This window comes from Hemiscyllium ocellatum, chromosome 8 (assembly GCF_020745735.1).
Source record: "Hemiscyllium ocellatum isolate sHemOce1 chromosome 8, sHemOce1.pat.X.cur, whole genome shotgun sequence".
In the NCBI taxonomy this organism is placed as follows: Eukaryota; Metazoa; Chordata; class Chondrichthyes; order Orectolobiformes; family Hemiscylliidae; genus Hemiscyllium; species Hemiscyllium ocellatum.
Genome location: NC_083408.1, coordinates 44,802,667 through 44,827,468, shown reverse-complemented (window position 1 = coordinate 44,827,468; position 24,802 = coordinate 44,802,667). Strand labels below are relative to the sequence as shown.

Sequence of the window (24,802 nt, the reverse complement as noted above, 5' to 3'; positions counted from 1 at the left end):
AGATCATGGCTTTCTGCCCGAGCTTATAAGAACAAAAGAAATTGGAGCAGGCGTAAGCCAATCAAAGATAGAATTTATTTTGATATAATTCCCAATCCATAAAATGGAACCTCATAATCACAGTAACATTAATTAGGTTTGGGATTCTGGCAAATTAAGTTTAGAAAGAATTACATTTCACCAATAAGTGAGTAACTGAATTGCTTTCAGATCTAACTACTATTTCAATCTTCACAATCAGGCACTCATCTGATAGTTGGTGTACATTTTGATAGCTCTTATACCAAACGTGTCTCGTTTTTTTCCAACTTTAACAACACTCACACCTACTATTAGTGCACTCGATTTTTTTTCCCCTGCAGTTAGCAGGCATTGTAATTACTTATATTTTCCGTGATTTACTCTTAAAGCTGTTAGGATTCTCCCAGAGGCTTTTAAAAAATAAACTCAACTTTCAGTGACTGAAGGATCACAGGACAAGATTTCATATTTTAAGAGTTTTGTTGTAAAAAACAAATGAAGAGCATTGTATAAATACTACTCTGTAGGTAACTTTTAAGAAATTCTCCATTTAGCTTTTAACAACAAAATCTCTTTACTTTACACTTCCTCTTAAGTGGACACCTATCCTCCAGGAACAAATCTCAATTCGCTCTCCACTCTCATGAGCCTGCTTCCTTTCACCCTTCTCTACTGGATAACTTCTGATCCCAGAACTGGCTTTCAGTATGATGGCCACATTACAGATAACTGCCTTTAGGGCAAAGCTCCTTTAAATCCTGACAAACTTTGGTCTCTTCAATCTTAGTGCGAGTTCCCTTCCACATTCTGTGTGTTAAACAATGAGAATTTCCCCTGGTTCAGTTGTGGGGCTGTCTTTCTGTATCTCCTCCTTATTATCTTTCTCATGATTGAAGACTGAATTGGCTCTAACAATTTCTCAAAGTTTTTTTTAAAAGTCCCCAACTGGATAGTTCAGTGGCTTTCTTTGACATTTCTCATGGCAATGTGAATCACATCCAAAAACATTTCACTTACCCCAGACTGCAAAATGATGTCCATCACAGCCTGTGGATTCTGACTGGATTCAATCCGTAGCTCCTGCCAGCCAGACCAAGGTACTGGAGATCCCAAGTTAAGGATCTGTCAAGATAAACTCCATTTTAGAATTTCAATACTAATTTACAACAGACTGACAGCATATTTTGGAATAAAAGCACGCATTAAAACATAACATTATACTTGTTTGACAGTTCAAAGTTGAAAACCAAGAGTCAGTATTTGGGATTCTTGCTTTCCCTCAAAGACAATCTAGATCTTGGCACAATTTCAATCTTTGCCAACAATTCAAAACCTGGGGGAGTGCTATAAATTGAGAGGAAAACAGTATATAAACAGTTGACGGGCAGGTAAGGGGTAGATGAATTTCAATGCAGAGAAATGAAAGGTGATACAATGGTACAAAGAACATGGAGACAGGTTAAAATGAAGGGTACTATTCTAAAGGGTATGCAAGAGCAGAGGGAGCTGAAGTTATGGGTGTCTAAATAACTGAAGGTAGCAGGACAGATAGAACATAGAACAGTACAGGCCTTTCAGCCCTCCATGATCTGCCGACCTTTTATCCTACTTTAAAGGTCAGAAAAGAGATAGAGCCAGTATGGAACATTAACATCAATATTAAGTTAGGCAAAATGGCTTGTTTCTGTGCTGTACATTCTATGCAAATTCTGTGGAATAATGCATTGACAATACATTTATCTAAAGTACTCTGGTACCATTCCCACTCTGAAAGAGAATTGAAAAATATATACTTCTGTAATTTGCATGGTTATTTCCCTCAGCATCTTCAGATGCTTGGTGACTTTTATTTTTTAAAAAAATACTTCCTCTTCATATTTAGCCCATACAATATCTGAAATGATACCGAAAATATAACACTTCTCCTAGTTTATTACTGATAAATGCCAATTCCTGCTAACTGAAGGAGCTATGGAGCAGGTTTTCCCATTTCCCAATTTTAGAACTCTCCTTCCAGTTAAACTTTCATCCATATTGCCTTTCATCTATTTTAGTTTTGATTTCTTTCTTGCACCCTTTCTGGTACAGCTTGCAACTCCACCTTACCATCATCACTTTACAAATATTTAGGTCCAGTTGCTAAGGCAGCTTTAAATCTTCCTCAATTAACGTTTGCGCTTAACCTTCTAATTTCTCAATAATCTTGACACCCCATTTGGGAACTGCTTCACTCATTCCTGTGGCCTTTCATTCAGGCTACCTAACCAAAATCTTGCTCACCCATTCACCTGAAGTATTTTAAAGCTTCAATACAAAATTTAAGTACGGAAAGTTGAAGGAAACTAAATGTTGGACTAGAAACCCAGGAATAATCCTAAAAGTGCAAATTAAAAGTATTGACACTGCAGGATTAAAAACCATTGCTGTTTGGGAGAATAGATTAGATGAAATACATTAAAGAAAAAGAAACTGAAAGACTGAAAAACTTCTGTTCAGCACCGGCTGCTGTAAACATCGAACAGCTTTAAATCATGGGGGAAAAGGATAGAAAAGTATTGGATGTTTGCATTTGCAACAAGTATTGTATAATATCATATATTTTTCAAACTCAAAGTGACAGATCAGAGATAAATTTAAAAGGCTGTCAAAAGGATCGCCAATCCTTCAAACGAATTTCAAAAGCAAAATAATTTGACCATTGCGTTTTGAATTGTAGGCATCTCGAAAACACAACAGGCTCACAAGGAAAATTTGTCAAAATGTTTTCAATCTTCATTGATTTTTACCTCTGAGAAGCCTAAAGAGCAAAGAAAGAGATGGATTGAGAAAGTGTATTTCCTTCTACCTTTCTGTCTATTAACCAAACCAATTAAACATGAGACTTATACTGAATTGATGACTTTACTTTGATAATTTGAGAGCACTGGGCCTCTGCAAGGTCATGGTTAATGCGTATTATGTGCGAGCAACTATATTTTAGGGCGCCACTATTCAGAACGTAAATCAAATCCTCTGATAATCAACTTGGCTGTGTTATGAAGTTGAAGGTGTGTACCTTAAAGAGAGAGTGAATGCTGTTCTGAACTGAGAGATTACAAACACCTGTTGTATATGACTAGATGGCAACCCGAATGTGTACTGGAAAATTGAAAATACATAGCATTTGGCTGTGAAATGGATAACTGAGTTTTGGTTGCTGTTTTGACAGCAAGTAGAATTTAATCAATCAATTTAAATTATGCTCTAGGATACTAAAATCCAATCAAGCTTGAATTTATTGTTTTGCCAACATTGAATCAATGAGGCAATGAGCTAATGTCTTGCTCTCCAAGAAATTAAGAAACATTCTCTATTGAAGGTACCTTTTCACATGAAACGTACTCGCAGTAAAAAGAAAGACAATCCACACAGGGAGATCTTCAGCCAGAAGATAACAGTTGCTGTGTGATTTTGAAATTAAGCCTATATAATTTTAATAGGTGTCTTATTGGAAAAGCATATTGTTATAGAGTTGGAGGCAGATAATAAGCAAGTGAAAGGGGGGCTTAGATTTGTGAATAGTTGTTTAATATTCACGTTTAGCATTAAATCTCAATTAAATCTCTTCTTTACTTTCTTTGCACAAAGAGAACAATTCCAACTTCCCTAGTCTCTCATCAAGGTACCTTACTATTGTAAATGCTCCTTGATTGCACTTTCACTGTAACTCTGTGCATCTTTTCATTATCCCCTCAGAGGCATCCATCTATCATGCAACCCACTAGCGACATTGCCATTCAAAAAGTACTTGCATTTACATACTATACATACAATATGCAACAAACTTATAAGAAATAGTTGACTTAATGCCTGTAAATTATGTTAATGTTTCTCCACATGTTAAAAACATTCCAAAAACTCTGAACTATAAAACTGATTGCGTCTTTTGTTTACAGTGATTAAAAACAAACTCTGAAATGCTGCCGAGAACAGTCCTGGACATCGATGGGAGCCCAGGCACCATCTCCAATGACTGACGTCCTGCTCTCTCGCTCTCCCCTCTACACATTTTCCTTGGAGTATCCTAAGCCCCCCTTCCCCAGATAATCTCTCCAACACTGTCCTGTACAAGGCAAAGGTGGAACCTGTCAAAAAGTTGTAGTAAAAAGTTGTGTGTGTGTGTGTGTGCGCGCGCGCTTGTGTGTGTGTGTGTGTGTTTGTGTGTATACGCGCACTATTTGGAGACTCAACCCCCAAAAGGCAGTAGCAGTCTTGTTGCTGGTGTCCAGTCAGCGGCGGGGTTGGTCAGGGTTGAGGGTCGGGCTGGGGTGGGGGGAAGGGGGCAGTGTTGGACGGTGTTGTGGGGCAGGTGGGGTGGCAGTGTTGAACTGGTTTGAGGGGGTGCTCACACGCAGTCTGCTGCTGCCTCGTCTCCTGAACAGGGAACAGACTCAACGGAAAACTCCAAGCCCCAGAGGGGAGGCACTGAATCAATTAACTGAATAATCAATTATCTGAACAAAATAGTGCCCGCCCATCTTGTTCCGATAATTGAGGTTCCTCTGTCGATCAAGAAGGACCCACTTCACGAGAAATGTTACTGCAAAAAAAATCTTAAGAATGATTTTGTTCCTATTTACAAGTATGTACAACAGTTAAGAAGTAAACCATGGGATATGAGCCATCTTGTGACAGTACTTGAAACAAATTCCATTATCTAGCATCATTTGGTCAATAATTTTCAATGATCCTGTCTATCAGATATTCTTCATATTAACACATCAACTGTTGATAAATGAATGCCACAAACCTTCTCATAAACCTGAAGTTCTTCCTTCTTTTTGCATAGATTGGACTTAATTTCGCTTTCATCTGTACTGGGGTCACTTAAACAGTACAACAGAACGTCAAGACAAGCACCAAGTGGCCACTTCTCTGAGCAGTGGAGAACAAGCTGAGCTCTTAGCATTGCATTTTTCATGCGGAACAGATATTTCCAACCTTCTTGCTCTGCCAATGTAACAGAAATCATCAAATAACTTCAGTAACTGAGGTAATAACTAAAAGGTGAACAACTTTATTGCTAGTATTTAAAAGATGATTGACTAAATGGGTAAAAATAGCCAATATTTGGTGTATGAAATAGCAGAATTTTGTGGGCTAAATATCCTGTTATTTTTATGCATGATGTTCACACAATGTACCCATTTGGCAACCTGATGTAGACAGATGGGACTTCAATACTTCAGCAAAAGGGCTGATGTTGGGGACTGCTTTAAACATTTGGTTACAAAGCATTGAGAACCATGCAATCACACAATGCAATATCTCCACTGGCAGGAAGGCATGGTTGCAGAACTATAAATTTACAGTAAATTTCTGTATAAATATGGACACTAGAATTTATAATGCGAAAATTCACAAAGTCAAAATAACCTAAGAATCTGAATATATTATTAGTTGATAACCTTCAATACCGCATGAGATTTCAAAGCCAAATGTAGCCCAAAAATGTCTGAAGGTCACAAAATAACTGAAGCAGGGATAGCAGGCACAACTCAGACCTCATGTTATATTCATATATTCTATCTTTACTTTCACACAATTCCAAGTTCACTTGCAATGGAAACTGCCTTCATAAATTCGTAGCTGTCATTCTAATACTGGTGTTGCAGTGTCTCCACTGGCAGAAGGGTGAATTACAACAATAGACATTCAGGAGTGTTCACTAAAGTAACAAAGGAAGTTACATTGACAAAAGTAGGTAGGCAGATTTCAGATGTTTTAACTCAAATGGATACATAAAGAAACAGCATATTTTGATGGGGTGTTAATTAATAACACAAATGAAATTAAATATGAGAAAGAACGTTATTGATGTCACTAAAAATAAAAGCCTGAGTTTTTTTTGTCAGGAGGTTCCTTAACCTTTTATATAAAAAATGTATCAATGGCCTTGGCAATGTAGAAGGAACTCAGTGAAGAGATCAAAAGAGGTAATTGTTTTCAATATCCACCTTGTCAAAACCATTCAACGTCTTAAACAACTCACTCAAATTATCCCTCATTGTTGTAACTCCAGTAAAAACGACTGGAGTCTGCCCAATCTTTGACTATAAGACACACCGCTAATTCACATATTCCACAAACAATTATAATTTTCCCAAATAAATTATGTAAATTTTCAAGTTAGACTTAAATGTATTGCGAACCTGACAATTCACAGTCATTGTGAACATACTGTAGTCTTACCTCCCACAACTGCAAAGCTGAGCAGGACATCCTTCAACTTCTCAAACTCTTCATTTTCATCACCATACAGGTCAAGAATTTTCAATGCTTTGAGCCAGTGACCATCACACAAGACTTGCCTGAAGATTTCAGTGAGTGTGCTTACAGCTATCTCAGAATGAAGGCCCGCTAACAAAAGGGTAGTGCACGGGTTACCACACAGAGAATCCTGAAGACTGGCAGCTTCTTCATGGGTTCCACGTAAAGGTTCGGCCATTGTATAAAGAAAGTGCTCAAGGATTGGAAATTCCTTCATTAACTGTTCACACTCCTTGGAGATCTGTTCCATGTCAAGGGGTGCCTCTGTGCGACCACTCAAGCGATTCTTCCATGACAGACTGTGCTTAAGCGCTCTTTGACCTTCTGTTGCTGTTAAACAGACAAGAACTGCGAGCAACTTTGAACGAGACTTGATGAAATTTAGTGCAGATGGAAGAAGAGAATACGGTCCCAAGGAAGAATCTGAAGAATCATCTTTTAAATTTTCTTCTGTAAGATGGAATGAACTTGGAAAGATGATTCCCAAATCAGGAAGGCAGTGCTCTGACTGTCCTTTAATCAGTTCAGTCACTTCTTTGAGGAAGGTAGGACAATGGCTGAATCTCCTGGTTTTCCAAAGGGGAAGATGCTCACAGCAGCACCTAATAATAATTTGTTGTACACTCAAGTTCAATTCTTCCTTCTGCAGCAACATGAATAACCTAAAGAATAAATTTAAAGTAACCATTAAAAAGAATACACTGACACCAAATTATGATACTCAGTCAAATTCATAACGTGCTCATTTAACCTTGCTAGGAAATTTGACAGCAACATCTTGTGTGTTCAAGTCACTGGATATTTTGAGTGCTGTACACAGGCTAAGTATAATGTTGAAATACAATTATTTTCTCTGGTTATGGAAACCAAACAGCAAGTTTCTTTATTGAGAGTATGCAGGAATGCAGAATTTAGATTAAAATTAGATCAGTTATGATTTTATTGAGTGGTGGAGCAGACCCAGAAGGTTCCTTTATGCCCATTTGCAAATTCACATGTTTAATAACTCTGCATTTGGACACTGACAGAATTTAATATAGTTACAAAAAATTATCGTCCTCTTAAATAGTAATGGAATAAATCAGTTGACGCTAGGTTTTTGACATGCCTCTTTTAATTTACAAAATATATCAATAGACTGAAAGCTATCTATGGTCAAGAAGGATTCCTGATGCTCCTGGCTGAAACGTCGATTTTCCTGCTCTTCGGATGCTGCCTGACCTGCTGGGCATTTCCAGCACCACTCTAATCTTGAAGAAAAACTAACAGCCCATCATAGTCATTCAGGTATAAAGAACCAGCAATCAAAAATTTCTAAGATTGCTACAGGGCTGCTACATCCATGAACAAATCTGGAAATGCGTTTCATAAGTTTGCCACAACTAAACTTTCTTTTCAGGACTTTGAATTTGTGACCTCTGACTGCACTGACATGCTTCCTTCTGAAGTAGAACTCTGTGATAACTTCCCATCCTATTTGTCATCTGTGAAACCCTATAAAAAGACATTTGTTTCTCCAAGACTGAATTGCTTAAGTTTCTCAATCTTTCCTCACGTCAGATTAAAAAAAGCTTCTGAAACCTATCCTGTGCAAAAAGTATAACAACTGAATTTTAAAAATGAATAATCCTGCATTTAGGTAGTGCCTTCCATGAAACCTAGTGCATTTCACAGTCAATGCATTAAAATTTACAATATAATTCCATTAACAAAAAGCTTCAAAATAGATATCTGTACCTAAATGGTAGACAGAATGCTATAGTGATCACATTTATAATTCACAGCACAACATATGTCAGTTAACTGCCCAAAAGTAGTATTTGCTTGGAAAATGAAAAAGAAATGTTAGAGAATCATCCCAGGTTACTTGTGCACATCTTTGCAAGAGTTCAGGTGCCTGAGAGCTGAGCACTTGGACCACAAGTTCAGTTTTAAGCACAGAAAGGATATATTAACTTTACAAGCGATAAAGCCCAGATTCAACAGAATGATAAGACATTCAAATACAATTCAGACGACAGTTTCAAGGACCAGGCTTGGACACCTTTTAATCTTTTTTATTCAAAAGTGATCTGAGATATTTATGATTAAAGGATTCTATAAACTTTTTTCTTCTGTTCTTTCAAGGGCTGTGGGCATTGCTGTCTAGGTGAACATTTGCTTGCTGTTCCCCAATTACACTGAACAAAAGTGGTGATGAGGTGATAATTGGTTCGGTTGGGTTTGTCAATTTGGCACCTACCTACGTTGCAAATGTGCTGAAACAGCTTGGGTAGGAATGTAGCCAGTTCTGGAACATACATCGTCAGTATTATTTCCAGCATGCTGTAAAGGCCCATGGCATTTGCACTGTCCGGTAACCTCAGCCATTTACTGGTATCATTTGGAGTGACTCAAATTGGTTCAAGATTGATATCAGTGATGCTGGGGACCTCAGGAGGAGGATGAGATGGATCATTCACTTTGCACTTCTGCATGAAGATGACTGTAACATACTTCAGCCTTGTCCTTTATACTCACGGGCTGGGCTCCCATTTGTCCCACTGAGGATAGGGATATTGGTGGAGAGCCATCATATACAGGTAAACAGAAATTATTCCCTCTGGCAGAGGAGCCCAGAACATTTGGAAATTACCTTAAAATCAGCCTGTTCAAGGCAATGATACAAAGCACATTCACTCAAAGAGTGATGGCAGTCTGGAATTCTTACACCAAAAATATTGCTCAGTCTATTAATTCTAAGTTTCAAAACTGACATTGATACATTTTTGTTATGTATGAGTTACTAAGGGATATGGAACCAAAGCAGGTAAATAGTATTAAGATACAGGTCAACCTTGATTTAACTGAATGATAGAATGTGTTCGAGAGGCTGAATGGCCTATCCGCATTCCTAAATATGGTGTGACCAGACCAATGCAGGATAAGTAAGGAAACAATAAACACCATGTAAAAACACGATTGTTCATGTTTTGCACATTGAGTACGAGAACAATTATTGAAATCATTGCTCATACCGATCAGGTGAAGTTGGTTTCTCGAAAAGTAAATGAGCAAAAAGTTGTGATGGGGTCTGTTGCAGGATTATAAAGGAATTTCCTACTTTGACTTCTGCAAATTGATCTATGATGAAGAAAACACAGTTAGATTGGTGATTGCTTATACTGTCCAAAAACAATGATGTCAACTTCACAACCATACACTCATCATCACATCAGCTGGCTGGCATTATAAAGTAGACAGTGTGGTGCTGGAAAAGCACAGCAGGTCAGGCAGCATCCGAGAGGCAGGAGAATAGACATTTTGGGCAAAAGCCCTTCATCAGAAATTCCTGATGGACAGCTTTTGCCCAAAATGTCGATTCTCCTGCCTCTTGGATGCTGCCTCACCTGCTGTGCTTTTTCAACACCACACTCTCGACTCTGAAATCTTCAGCATCTGCAGTCCTCACTTTCTCCTGGGTTTTAAAGCATACAATGTAATTTTCCTCTCTCCTTCCTGTTAAAACTTGCATCTATGCCAGTCTTTCCATTTAAGTTGATTGCTAATTTTTTTAAAACAATCAGTTACTGAATTACTTTAAAAACAAATTTAAATGCATATAGATGTGATCAGATGGTCCATGGAGTGACAGATGGAGCTTAATTTAGATAAATGTGAGGTGCTGCATTTTGGTAGCGCAAATCAGGGCAGGACTTATACACTTAATGATAAAGTCCTCGGAGGATTGCTGAACAAAGAGACCTTGAAGTGCAGGTTCATAATTCCTTGAAAGTGGAGTCACAGGTAGATAGGATAATGGAGGAGGAGTTTGGTATGCTTGGCCTTATCAATTAGTGCATTGAGGGTAGGTGTTAGGAGGTCATGTTGCAGCTGTACAGGACATTGGTTAGGCCACTGTTGGAATACTGTGTTCAATTCTGGTCTCCCTCCAGAAGGATGTTGTGAAATTTGAAAGGGTTCAGAAAAGATTTATAAGGATGTTGTCAGTGTTGGAGAGTTTCAGCTAAATGAAACAACTGAATAGGCTGGAGCCGTTTTCCCTGGAGCATCAGAGGCTGAGGGGTGACCTTATAGAGGTCGTTTATAAAACCATGAGGGGCATGGATAGAGTAAATAGACAGTCTTTTGCCTGGACTGGGGAAGTCCAGAACTAGAGGGCATAGATTTAGGATGAGAGAGGAACGATTTAAAAGGGACTTAAGGGGCAAGATTTTCATGCAGAAGGTGGTGCGTGTATGGAATGAGCTGCCAGCGGAAGTGGTGGAGGTTGGTACAATTACAACATTTAAAAGGCATCTGGATGGGTACATGATTGGAAGGGTTTAGAGGGACATGGGCCAAGTGCTGGCAAATGGGACATTAATTTAGGATATCTGGTCAGCATGGACAAGTTGGACCAAAGGGTCTATTTCCGTACTGCACATCTCTATGATTCTATGCAATGAATTTGTGACGTCATACCCATATCTCGATTCATACTTCGAACGAGCACAGCTGAAAATGTGTTAATGTAGTCAAATATGCTTCGCACATAGTCTGCTCTTGTCTGGTCTTTATCTATCACATCTCGAATGTGCTGATCTAGGTTTTTCAGTAGTTGCTTCATAAGGTTTTGGATGGTGTGACCTTCTGGATCTTGAGATCGAGAACTTGTTTGTTCCAAGCAATTGAGTATACTTCCTTTTAGATCTAAAATAGAAAACAGTGTTTTTCACAGCCACAGAAATATTCATTATGATCTGCATTGAACTTTATAGATAATTTATGCAAAGAAAGCTACATTTGAAGAAAAAATATTCAACTGTCATAGTAGAATACCAGTACATAAACTGTTACACAATTGAAAAGGTTAGTGACCTTACTGAAGAGGTAGGACATAAAACATTACAGCATAGTACAGGCTCTTTGTTGCATGGACCTGTGGAACCAATCTGAAGCCTAACTATCCTACACTATTCCATTTTCATCCATATGTTTACCATTACGGTACAGTTGTTCACAACTGAAAGGAAAATCTTTCCCTCCACGCTTTCAAAAAGCTTTATTAAATTAAAATGTTTCTTCAAAATTACAGAATATTAATCTGCCCAAGTTTTAGTTTGTTAGTTTAGAAATGTTCTTGGATATGATGTTATCCGCACGATATCACAATTCAGATGAGTGAAGTTGAAGGTTATAAGCTGATGTACCTAAATGTATAATGATAAGGATAAAAATGTGTCCATTAGCCAACTTCTAAATTAATAGATCAAATAATTAATTCTCAAAGTTGTTCCAGAACATTTATGAAATGTACTAAAGTATATTTTGGTTTGTGTCCAATTCTGATGAAACGGTAACAGATATATAACCTGCTTGGGGAAGAGGAATATTATATTTGATATTGTGATTGAGTTGCTTGCGACACTAAAGCATTGTGACAATGCCAGATCAATTCAGTTTGTGTGTACTGGATTGTAACAAGCTCTGAAACGTGAATGATATATCAAGCATTCAGTACATTATTTTGCTAAATCCATAAATCGAGCTGTTGCGGTATGGATATTTTGAGACCTTTGACCTCTCGCAATCAAAGTTAGTTGCAAGTTTGTAGTGATGTCATCAGACATTCTTACCAGTACTATTGAGACAGAAAGGAGGAAGCTTGGTTAGAATATAGAGCATGACAACAACGGGTGTTGATTAACTCAGTTGTCTAAATGGCTGCTAGTATGTGATTCATCGTAACACTAACTGCTCAGGTTCAATTCCCAATCCAAATGAGGTAGGCTTGGAAGATACCTCCTTGCCTGCCTTAAACATAATGTGTAATGGTGCCATTCAAGCAATATCCCTCTAACAGAGAGAGAGGTCTATAGCAAATTAGCTGTTTACCTTTGATAACAATATGAATAGTAATTTCATCAGGCTGTTTTTTGAAACAAAATGGAAGAATTATAAACATTCCTGACTGTTTTTGGCAACGTTGCCCTGTGTTAGGAGAGTTTTCAAGAATTAAGAGATTAAATTTCACGCCTTTTAGTACACGCACCATGATTAGGGCAAAACTATTCTGAATTGAACAGGAAAAGGATGTGATGGTATCTATTTCTGATACTGACCAGGAGACTTCATTGCTGTTTGAAGTTTCTGTGTGATCTGTTCCAGGCACTCTGATAAGTTGAGCTGTAAAGTGACACAATCCTCAGAGAGTGCAGGGTAACATGCTAGTAGGAGCTCTATCAAACTGCAGTTCAGGTGGCTGCCAACTCTGTCCTCAGCAGGTTCTGCCAAAAAAGATAAAATGCTATTGGACAATATTTGAATGGATGAGCAAATATCAGGTGCATTCCACAGCTTTTTCTCTTTTCAGAAACCGAATTACTGACTGCACATATAAAAGGCTCATCAGGTGATGTTGTATGTAGAAAACCACTGCACTCGAAGAGCATGGTATTGCCATTAGGTGATGAACTATCCTAAAACATTCTATAGTTTCAGAACAATTAGACAATAAATATCTGTGCTCATTAGGTGATAAATTAACAACAATTAATTTTATAGCACTTACAAATATCCAATAAAACCTGCAAAACTAAATGAATGATTGTACATATTGAGTTAAGGCACAAATTGTTATATTTTGTGTAATGTTCTCTACATCTATTACACAATTTGCGAAGCAGAATGCTGAAACCAAACCAACTCAATTTACTGCTAGTTAGAACCCTGTTACTCAGTATTTTGTACAAGTGCCCATAATGATTTCAAACAATGTATTTAAACTGTCATATACTAACCACATATGGAAGCAATTCTCACATTTTAAAAAGAATTGCAGTTCCTACTGGAGCATTTGCATGTGAACTTTTCACTCAACTATGATGGGTGACTGTTGCCTCTAGCAAGCTGTCAAGCCTCAGGCAAGCACCACAATTCCACTGCACTATTTTCATCAAGTTACAGTGAAGCACAATGCAATTCCACAGTCGCTCATCTGTTAATTGTATGAACATACAATTAGAAGCAGCAGTTAACCATTCAGCCCTTTGAGCCTGATCTACCATTTATTAAGATCTAATTTGGCCTAAACTCCACATTCTCACCTACACATAATAAGCTTTGGTGTGGTGCCTTGCCAAATGCTTTCTGGAAATCTTACGTACAGTATATCTACCACTTTAGATTAGATTACTTAGATTAGATTACTTCAGCCCAACAACCCACACCGACCTGCTGAAGTGCAACCCACCCAGGCCCATTCCCCTACATTTACCCCTTCACCTAATACTACGGGCAATTTGGCATGGCCAATTCACTTGACCTGCACATTTTTTGGACTGTGGAAGGAAACCGGAGCACCTAGAGGAAACCCACACAGACACAGGGAGAATGTACAAACTCCGCACAGTCGATCACCTGAGGCAGGAATTGAACCCGGGTCTCTGGCGCTGTGAGGCAGCAGTGCTAACCACTGTGCCACCGTGCCGCCCACGGTAGTATTTTATCCACAGCATATCAAACTGTCCAGCTCTAATTTGTTTTTTTTATAGCTTCTAATATTTTCTAGATAATAGATGGTAAACTAACTAGCTCATAATTTTTAGCTTTCTGTTTCCCTCTCCCTTTGTATAAAAGAGTTACATTTTCCATTTTTCAATCTAACTCCCTGAATCAAGGGGATTCACTAGCCACTTCTACACACAGGATGACATCCATTAGGGCAAGGGCACCCGACAGCTCACAGCTCGAAAAATGTCTACAGCACCATTTTTCTGGTAACTGTAATTTTCCCCGACTTTCTCCCATCCTTCCATTTCCTGATTTATTGCAGCTTCCAAGATATTATTTGTGTCCTCTATTGTGAAGATTAATGAAAAGTTCTTGGTCATCCACCATCACTATTTTCATTTATTAACTCTCCAGATTCACTTTCTGGCTAGCTTCCTTTCGTACTCTAAATGTTTTGATTATCTCCTATGATCCTTCATTCAAATGATTATAATAGAAAGTCTAAATAGTTAAGGCACCAGCACTAATTCCTGAGACACTCCATTCATCACATATTTTCAACCCTAAAATAATCCATACCAACATAGGACTTAGGAGCAGAAGTAGGCCTTTTGGTCCTTTAAGCTTATTCCACAATTTACAATGACCATGGTCTCAGCTCCATTTTCCTGTCTGAATCCTATAACTATTTCCACTTCCAATTTAGATATTTCGATTTTTTTATTTAACTTTGAATTAATTTATGTGAAATCTGCTTCCTGTTAGGTAACCAATCTTCTATCCACACTATTATGTTACTCACTAAACCAAGATCTTGTCCTGCGTAGTAGCTTTTGATGTAGTAAGTACAACTAACCAAATGTATCCCCTTTTCCAGAGTGCCCCAAAAAACCTCAATAAATTGGCCAATTAATTTCCCTTTCACAAAACCATGCTAAGTCTGCCTGCTCCCATTGAGATTTTCTAAGCACTTCATTACATCCTCCTTAATAAAAGATTCCACCAAATTCCCTTTGAGAACTTTACCATAACTGTTTTCTGTCTCCTTTTTTGTACAAAGAGTCTCTATAAACGTAATGAGCCATAGAAAGAAGAAATATCTCTATTTGATCCCGGGTTTGCACAGAATGAGCCAACTTTCGCTGAGGAATGTTATACATAGTACAACTGGATCAGACAATTTGAACTATAGAGAGAAGCTGAATAGGCTGGGGTTTTTTCCCCTGAAGTGTGAAGGCTGAAGACTGACCTTATAAAAGTTTATAATCATGAGGGGTATGGATAGCTTGAATAGCCAAGGTCTTTTTCCCAGGGTAAGACAATCCAACGGCAGGTGGCATAGGTTTAAAGTGAGAGGGAAAAGATTTAAAAGGGACCCGAGGGACAACATTTTTCACGCAGAGGGTGGTGCATGAAACAAGCTGCCAGAGGAGATGGAAGAGGCTGGTACAATTACAACATTTAAAATACATCTGGATGGGTATATGAATAGGGAGGATTTAGAGGGATGTGAGCAAATGCTGGCAATTGGTATTAGATCAGTTCAGGATACCTGGTTGGCACGGATGAGTTGGACTAAAGGGTCTGTTTCTGTGCAGTACAACTCTCTCACTCTATCACTGGATTAGGGTGGAGGGAGTCCCACTCTTGCAGTTACGCAGCAATGCATATTACATAGATGCAAGTGTTGAAGATATATTAGGGATATGGCTTAATCACTCAAGGCCTAAATAAATTCCAACAAATACAGTCAAGGCTCATTTTGTTAAAATAGCGAAAGGCAAATTGAATTCTTTGAACTAAGCTGTGCTAAGAATTACAAGAGAGAGACACACACATACAAAAGGGAAGCTAGTTTCAGCCCGTTTCCATAATCTTAAGGACAAGGTAGGTTACTGTACTGGCTTTGACTTGTCCGTGTGAGCTGAGAGAATAGTTCAGGATTTTGCTCATTCGCTGAAGAACTGCAGGAAAACCCTGGATCCCATCTGGATTATGACGAACACAATTGATCTTTCTACCTGCAGGGCATACAATGAAAGGTAATATTAATTAATTAGGTATGTATTTACTGAAAATAGAAAAGCATGAAAACTCAAAAGTATCAGTATTTGTCTTCAATGGTATGAAAGAGTTTTTTTTAATAAAAAAGGTATGGTTGAAACCAAGCTTATATTGTTTACTCCAAACAACTACATTTACTTTACACTGAGATTCAAAGTGCTGCACAGTACCCAATTACATGGGAGCTCTCTTCTGATTTGATGGGAGGAATACTTTGACAACAGCCACTTTAAAATGAATCTGAATACCTGCAAAGAAGGTGCGATCTTAACGTGCATATGTCTGGAAAAAAATCTAATCAATACCTTCAACAACAAATTACTAACATTTTCATTAAAATAGCTATATTTGCAAGCTCATGAAATCAAATGTTTCCTACCAAATACCTTTGTAAACTGTTGCTTCAATTAGAAACTATAGGTCTTACCTTTTGACTCAAAAGTAGCCATAAGCCTCCTTTCTGCAGTTTCTAGGAGTTGTTTACAGGTTTTCCACAATTGGCACTGGGTACAAGCAAGGTCAAATATAGCCATAGCAGGTCCACTGAGATCCTCTAGAATCTCATGCAGAGGATTGGTCGGCTCAGTTTTTACTTTACTCTTCCAGAAGTCCTCCTGCAATGCTGAGTTGGCAACCTCAGATGAATTAATCAGCTTCTCAACGACATCAGAAATGGAATAAAATACCATACCTATATGAGATGATGATAATAGGGTGAACGTTACTGTTTGCCAAATTACTTGTAATTTACAAAATGTAGAAATGATGATTCTTCTCTCAAAGTGAGGAAATATGCCGCCTGAGAAAGGAAATAAAATTTCCTAAGATTTGTGCACAAAAATGTGCACCTTTCAAAATATTGCTGAAAAATTATGAACAAAACAATGTTTTCAAAGTGTTTAATAATTCCAGTGTTCAAAGTCATACCTCAAGAAACCCTAACAGTTACCTGCTGCTGCTGCATCACCAATTGCTTGAAGTGTGAATCTTCCAACACTTAATTTGTGACTGGTATTGTCTATGCCTTTGTTCTCCATTTTCTGTTCCACTTTGGCAAGTTCATTGATCACCTGCTGATATCGTTCCATAAACATCAGTTCACCATAGCAGTAAGATGACTGCAAATCAAACATTAATACCACCTGCCAAGAAAGCAAAAGACAATCCAGTCAATCACTAACTTAGGCAATTATGCTAAATGATTAAAAGTGACACATTATGGTAATACGATACTACACTTATAGCTACAAACCTCTGAGAAATTGAAATACCATAACTGTTCATATAAATAACTAACATATTGCATTGCACTGTTCATAACTTGATGCAACAATTCACTGCAAACTCCAGTTTGTTAAAATTTATAACAGTTTCAGCATTAGTCAATAAATCTGTCGCATTTCAGAGGGGAGTCAAGATCAAGTTCAAACTTCAAATTAAATAGGTGTTGAAGTGAAGCAAGTCTGGCCAGCTGACACACTGCAAATTTTTGCTATAAATTCTGTGTTACGATCGAGCCCTCCACAATCACCTGATGAAGGAGCGTCGCTCTGAAAGCTAGTGTGCTTCCAATTAAACCTGTTGGACTATAACCTGGTGTTGTGTGATTTTTAACTTTGTACACCCCAGTCCAACAACGGCATCTCCAAATCACAGCTGAGACAGGAAAGTTCGAGATTTGCGAAACAGAAGTGAAAGGGAGTAAGACATGAGAGAGGGAAGAGCAAGAAGGCATTATATTTACTTTTCTGCTGTGTTTGATGAATGCTTTGCGAATTTCACTTTCAGGTGGTGAGCAAGACTGGCATTTATCTTCTGGGCTGTCGTTGTTTTTCTTGATCATTTTCTTGAATGGCTTGTTAGGTTAGACTCAACAAGTTGGTCAGGACTTGAGTTACACATGACAGGTCAGGTAACGGCAGACTTTCTTTCCCTCATAGATCATTTTAGTTTCCTATTAAAGCTATTATATACTCTGCAATCTACAATAAATGGTTATTTGCCCCTCAAGGAGCTTATCACCAATGGAGTGATCTTCAGTTTCTATCTCCTATATGAATTCGCAAATAATGTCACAATAATACAATTGGTTGTGCCAACACAAATGTGCCTAAAAACACTCAAGCCAGAAAGATTCCAGCTGGCACGAAGTGACCACAATGTGAACAGCTCTATTGTCAAATTACCATTTTACTTAGCACATAAATGCATATCTTTTAATTCACTTACGTTGTCCTTCTGATTGTAACTACTATTTGCATATTGCTCTGTTCTTGTAGGGAGCTCAGAAATCTGAGGATGAATATATAGAGGAACATAGGAGAAGGAGGGCAATCAGGCCTGCTCTACCATTCTAGATCATGGCTAATCATCCACCTCAACATCATTGTTCCATACTATACCCATATCATTTCATGTCATTGATATCTATAAAACTACTAATCGTTGTAGTTAGCCAAAAAATCCCACCACCATCCCAACTCAGTGAATTAATTCCATTGTGCTCAGCAGTGAACCTTTGTTCAGTCAGGATCCCACCAGCATGTAGGCTAATTTGTCAAAGTGTTCATCTTTCCTACATGCCTCGCTGTCAAGAGCTGATGGATTATTTTGAAGTAGTATTACAATTAACCCAAACATTGCCCTCGCTCAATACCCATAAGGGTTTTCCTTTCTCCAGCCTAGCAATACTGTGTCCCCACCACTAACCCTGAATGAAAACAATTCAACAGATGCATCAGCAACCAAATTTCCTGATTCAGCTAACCAATGTAAAAGTTCAACAGCATCACAGAGGAAAGAAAGCATCGATATGGTCGCACATACGGGACAAAAAAACTGTTCAATCTAAATGAATTAGGAAGAAATCACCCGAGACCAAAGGACATATACTGACTCTCAATATCTTGGTCTTTTTTTGATGAGTTAAATACTACACATAATAGACCCATCCATCAACTTGGCACACAAAGGTGACTAACCCCTGGGCAATGTATCTTAGGAAGAGTACATTAACCCTGGTGGACATGCAGCACTGATTGACTAAAATGATCCTAGAGTTACAGGGTTAAACTATGAGGATAAGTTGTTTAAATCGGGCTGTGTTTCTTTGTGCATGAGAAGATTAAGGGATGGTCCAATTGAGCTCTTTAAGATAAAGAGTTGATCAGATAAATGGAGAGACCACTTCCTCTGATCCCGAAAGTTGACCCATAATACAAGTGCTAGGCATTCAGATCTGAAGTCAAAAAGTACATTTTCCACACAGAGGGTGATGATATTTTATGACTGCATCTCCCAAAACGTTGTCGAGTCGCGGTCAATGAAAAATTCTTAAACTAAAATGGATAGGTTTTTTCTTAGGCAAAGAATTCAGAGGTTACAGAAATAATGACAGTCATAGGTTGAGTCAAAAGTGTTATCTAACTGAATGACAACAAGCTGAATTTCATATTCCTGTTCTCATGCGCCAGACCAGGTAATACAATTAGAGTCACAGATAGAGTCATACCTGTTCATGCCAACCCAACCCAATCTAGTCTCACCTGACAGCACCGAGCCCATATCACTCCAAACCCCTTCCTATTCATATACCCATCCAAATGCCTCTTAAATGTTGCAATAATCCACCAGCTCCACCACATCCTCTGGCAGATCATTCCATACACGTACCAACTTCTGCGTGAAAATGTTGCCCCTTAGGTCTCTTTTACATCTTTCCCCTCTCACCCTAAATTTATGCCCTCTAGTTCTGGACTCCACGACCCCAGGGAAAAGACTCTGTCTATTTATCTTATCCATGTCCCTCATAATTTTGTAAACCTCTATAAGGTCACCCCTCAGCCTCTGACGCTCCAGGGAAAACAGCCCCAGCCCTGTTCAGTCTCTCCTTATAGCTCAAATCCTCCAACCCTGGCAACATCCTTGTAAATCTTTTCTGAACCCTTTCAAGTTTCACAACATCTTTCTGATAGGAAGGAGACAAGAATTGCACACAATATTCCAACAGTAGCCTAACCAATGTCCTGTATAGCTGCAACATGACCTCCCAACTCCTGTACTCAATACTCTGACCAATAAAGGAAAGCAAACGCCTTCTTCACTATCCTATCTACCTGCGACTCCACTTTCAAGGAGCTATGAACTTGCACTCCAAGGTCTCTTGTGAAGATTCGTGACTTAAACAGGCATTCTTGAATGATCTATGCAAAATGTCAAGAGGCTAAAAATATGGTGATATCTTCTCAACAGCCAGGAACATGCAGAGATGGTGACAAATAATGCCCATTCAAATAATAGGGATTACCTTTTCATACAGTTTTAGTCACTTTTCTTTCAAACACTAAATGGTAGAAAGCTAATTGATTACTACAATTCAAAATCACTTTTTCAATCAGAAAGCTTTAAATCACATAACACCATAAGCTGAAATGTCTTGTAAAATATTCAAATTTAAAAGTATAACTAGCCAATTTTGTTTCCTATACAACTTACATAAATCAAGACAAAATGTCAGAAACGTTCCTCTTGAAGCCACTGATTAACTTAAGGCTGCCCCTTAAAACAAAGTGATGCTGATTACACATCCTAGAACATGATTCAATACGTGCTAACAGCACTCCAGTTCAAGGAACCATTCTTAATTGCAAATCCACAATGTTTTTGAGCAGCCAGGGTTATGGACAGGAGAAAGCAGAGAGACGAATTACAATACAGGAAAACAATCACATCAAAATCAGATTTTGATAACTTCTGAGAAATTTCCACAAAACGTTAAATGTGAGAGATATCCAAAATGAAAGGAAAAAGCCTGAGCAGAAGAATGGTTGATTTCATGTCAATGTCTTACATTTTGGTCTTATTTACAAAGCTCAGCTTCCACACTAGAAATTGATATTAATGCATCACCTTGGAAACAGAATTCAGTTTACCTGATGTGCTTGAGCAAAGTTTCCTCTCAGGATGCAGGAAATCAGAAGAGATTCTGGTGGAGCCAACATCATGGGAAGTAGAAGATTATGCCGTCGAACTTGAGGCTTAAATTCCTGTTCGTTTGTTACAGCAAAATGTACCATACTTCCATCTGTAGAGATAAATTTCAATAAGCACCAAATGTTAGGTGGGAAAACTACAATACAAATACGATGCATTCAACAGAGTAAAAAATTAACATACTTGGTTCTATCTATTCTTTGAGGAGCTTTATTTCACAGAACAACATATCAGTTGGCATAAATGTAGATAGATATGCAGGTTGTCAGATATTTGAAGATAGCAAAATGCTCCACCAAGTTACTTTCCCCAACATTAACAGGCCAAGATTCAGTGAGAACAGGCAGTGAGCAGCAAGGTCAGGAAGGGAAGCAGTAAAGAGGACAGTCAATGGTGGAAAGACTAGGCAGGAATAGGAGAGACAGGGGGTGAGGTGGTGACCATGAGAGATGGCGAGTGACAGAAGTTTGTCATTTGTAGGTAGGATTTCCTTGGGACGGCGTGGGGCCTAGCAAAGCTTGAGACTCAGTGCAGAGCTGGCCGGGAGTCATGGAAAGTCATGGAATTAGCCTAGGAGTCATACTTTCAAATCATGGAGTCTGGGCTCTTAAGTCCAATGGTCAGTAATGTGGGGTGCTGCCGCCTCAGTGCTATGGGTTCAGCTACAACTACCAAGGGCATTGAGAGGCTGGAAAGAGGCCATACCGATAATGCAGAGGCTGCATGTTTTCAGAACTGTTTTTTCCACAGTGAGGGAGGGGCAAATTGGGTGAACCTCGTGAAATAGCAAAAGATCAATTTTGGAGAATTTTGCCACTGTTAGGATATATTTTTTGGAAGCTGTAGAACTATAGTGAGAGATTTACTGAGGTATTATTGTGAGACTTGGTATTATGGCGAAGGATTGTACTGATATCGTGAGGGCTATTGGTAGCTCAGTGCAGGGACGGAGGCTGACCAAACTGGCTTGAGATTGATGTATAGATTTTACTGAGGGGGTTAAATTACTGACATGGTGGCTTGGTGTCAGGGTGTAATTCGACTTAACTTATGTTGCTGAAGTGGGATTCAATTTTAGGGATTAGGAGTTGGACTGACATTCACCAGTAGGCACCAAAGATCGGGATATGGATGGTGGGGGGGGGGGGGGCGGGTGGGAATCAGGGAAAGGTGCACCTGAAGTATGAGATCATGTATATATCTGAGGTGGTCTGGGCCTTCAATTTTAACATGAACAAGAGTTACTGGCTAAATGAATGAACCCGCCACGAAACATGAACCATCCTAAGTGGTCAGCGATTCTTCAAAATGCGCACCTCCCGAACACTCCTCCAAATGACTAGGCCCCAGACCCACATGTCTTCAATGCTCCTCTGGATGATATCTTACAGTGTAAAGAGTTAAATACAGATTTTAAGCAGATCTGCTCATCCTAAACAATCCTCATCAACTTCATAAATAAAACAAAGTAGTCTTTAGGTGGCAAGAACCACAATTCCATAACACGTGGATAAAAGATGGCCTTCAATGACTGTGAGATACATAAGTTCATTCTCAACATGGCTACGCTACAAAAGAAAAAGATGAGCTGACAAACGTTGTATTCCTGAGCCTAACTGCAATCTGTTGTAATACAAAGAGCTCTGATGACCACCATGTGCAAGCTTTGCAGTGATAAAAAGTCAATTGATTTGGCCACTCCCACTGCAACCTTCAAGCACCCCATTAATCCTGTGGTTATCTGATGGACTCATAGCAAACAACATATGTGGTAATGGTCAAATTACAGTGGAAGCAGCTGAATTCAGTTCTGAAATCCCGAAAATGCACAGGAAAAATAAAATGTAGGGTTGACCGATCAGAGGACAGTCACCTCGACACATGTGAAACACTGGTTCTAAAAGGAACTGTGTCTCCCTCTCCCTCTCTCACGATTCTCCACATGTTCCTTCCCTTGCTGCTTCCCAATGGTCAGAAAATATCACTGAAGGATCAGTAAAGTCACAAGGGAGGAGTCCTCAGATTAGAGGATCTATCTGGGGACCAGTTCAGCAGAATGAAATTGACTTTAAGGAAGTCAAAACTGGTCGAGGGTAACTGTCAGTAAAACGACTTGAGCAAAGCGAGTGGACCGGGCTCCAAGTTTCATCTAGTCAATGGAGTTGTACATGCTGGGCCTGAGTTTCAGTTAGTTGAGGGGTGAGCTAAATTACAAGTGGCAGGGGCAAGAGATAAGTGACCATACACAGATTGGAAAAAAGACACCTGGCAAAGATGGGATCCCAGTTGAATTGTTCAAGCATGGAAAGTCACAGACATTATCACACCTTTGCAACCTTGTCATTCTCTGCTGGAAAATAAGGTTCATTCTTTAGCAAGTACAAAAATGACAAAAACAAAAGGCAACAGTAAAGGCTCCCACAACTACAGAGGTATCTCACTCCTTAGCTTCATGAGGAAGATATTTGCTAGCGTCACACTATCAACTTCACACCTGGAGTACCCAAGAGCCCAGCACGGTTTCCATGCCAACAGGTCTACTGTGACTTTGATTTCCTCCATATGTCAATTACAAGAGAATTATGGGGAATAGGATAGATCCTTTTCGGCATTCAACATCAACAGCTAGGCAGAAATCTCAATATTTGGGAGAAAAATGGCTGTTCAGCAAAACTCCTCAAACTCATCCACTCCTTTGATGACAACATACTCTGCACTGTTTAGTTTGATGACTCCACATCCAGCAATTTCATATCAAGAATGGAGTTTAACTGTTTTGCATCCTAGCCCCACTTGCTTTTTAGTTACTGAAAACATTTTTCATTCACTTACAACAAAAACCCGAAAAGTTATAGAAGTACAAAAGTACAGAAGAGTAGAAATATCTTATCATATTACAGTAACATTAACAATAAACTCTTCAAGGTACAGTCATCTCATATTTACTTAACTTAACCCACATTAGAATAAACTCAACTTAAAAATAGCATTAAATTACAATCCACTAAAACTAAATTGCATTACTTCACTTGCCACACCTCCACCGAAGCTCCCATCCATGACAGCAGCAGTTATTATACCTGTATTGACGAGGTCTACCCTCCCCCGGAGTCCCCAGACCACCATATACAACCCTCGTGGCTATATAAAGGCCCTAATCAGAACTGCCAACAGGTCCATGTCTACGTAATTTAGAAAGGCAGTAATGTCTTATAAAATTGCTCTGTTCCATTGTACACCATACTCATCAGATAATCTTAAGGGATGTGCTCCATCACAACTCCGTGCCACCCTACAAGTCCTGGAGGTTTTTCTGATATCCAATTCATTAGGACGTTCTTCCTCGCACTGTGTGAGAGAATATTTAATAACCTCTTCCCGTGCTCACCAAAAGAGGGCAGATTCGGTAGTTCCAAAGGAGAGACACCGGATCTCCCTTAACTTCCATTTCCAGAATCTTCTCCAGCTCATTCACAATGGCACCCCAGTATCTGCGAATCTTATAGCAGGATCAAAACCAATGTGTAAGGGTGCCTATGCTATTTTACATTTGGGACATTTCGGAGAAGATCCTTCCTTAAACTTTGCTAACCTCTCTGGTGCCATAAGGGCCCTGTGGAGGATCTTCAATTGCATCGCTTGTGCTTTATTGTGTATTGAAATTTTCGTTACATTCTCCCACATATCCTCCCATGTTTCCGTTGAGATTTCTTCCCCAACTCCTGATTCCAAATCTCCACATCCATCAGGGCGTTCCCTCTTTGCAGATGATATATAGTATTAACCGAGAGAGCGCCCCCACATCGGAGCACTCTTCTTTCTATTTCCGACTTGTAGGGCTAGGCCAAGTAAATGGTCTTCTGTATGTAATCCCTAACTTGGAAATATCGGAAAAGGTCCCTATTAGGGATCCTGTATTTCT

The 24,802-nt window shown here is 38.9% G+C and overlaps 1 protein-coding gene across 3 annotated transcripts in view; it reads right to left on the bottom strand.

Moving 5' to 3' along the window:
* The window catches only part of zfyve26 (zinc finger, FYVE domain containing 26), a 100,500-nt gene that overhangs the window by 39,411 nt on the left and 36,287 nt on the right, over positions 1-24,802 (bottom strand). For all 3 annotated transcript variants that reach the window (XM_060828891.1, XM_060828893.1, XM_060828892.1), the window contains exons 14-23: positions 20,820-20,971; positions 16,838-17,030; positions 16,316-16,579; positions 15,726-15,845; positions 12,435-12,599; positions 10,795-11,022; positions 9,348-9,453; positions 6,253-6,992; positions 4,811-5,010; positions 1,039-1,143 (exon numbers count right to left, since the gene is read on the bottom strand). In XM_060828891.1, the coding sequence (XP_060684874.1) occupies positions 1,039-1,143; positions 4,811-5,010; positions 6,253-6,992; positions 9,348-9,453; positions 10,795-11,022; positions 12,435-12,599; positions 15,726-15,845; positions 16,316-16,579; positions 16,838-17,030; positions 20,820-20,971 (2,273 nt within the window). The remainder of the gene's footprint in view (positions 1-1,038; positions 1,144-4,810; positions 5,011-6,252; positions 6,993-9,347; positions 9,454-10,794; positions 11,023-12,434; positions 12,600-15,725; positions 15,846-16,315; positions 16,580-16,837; positions 17,031-20,819; positions 20,972-24,802) is intronic.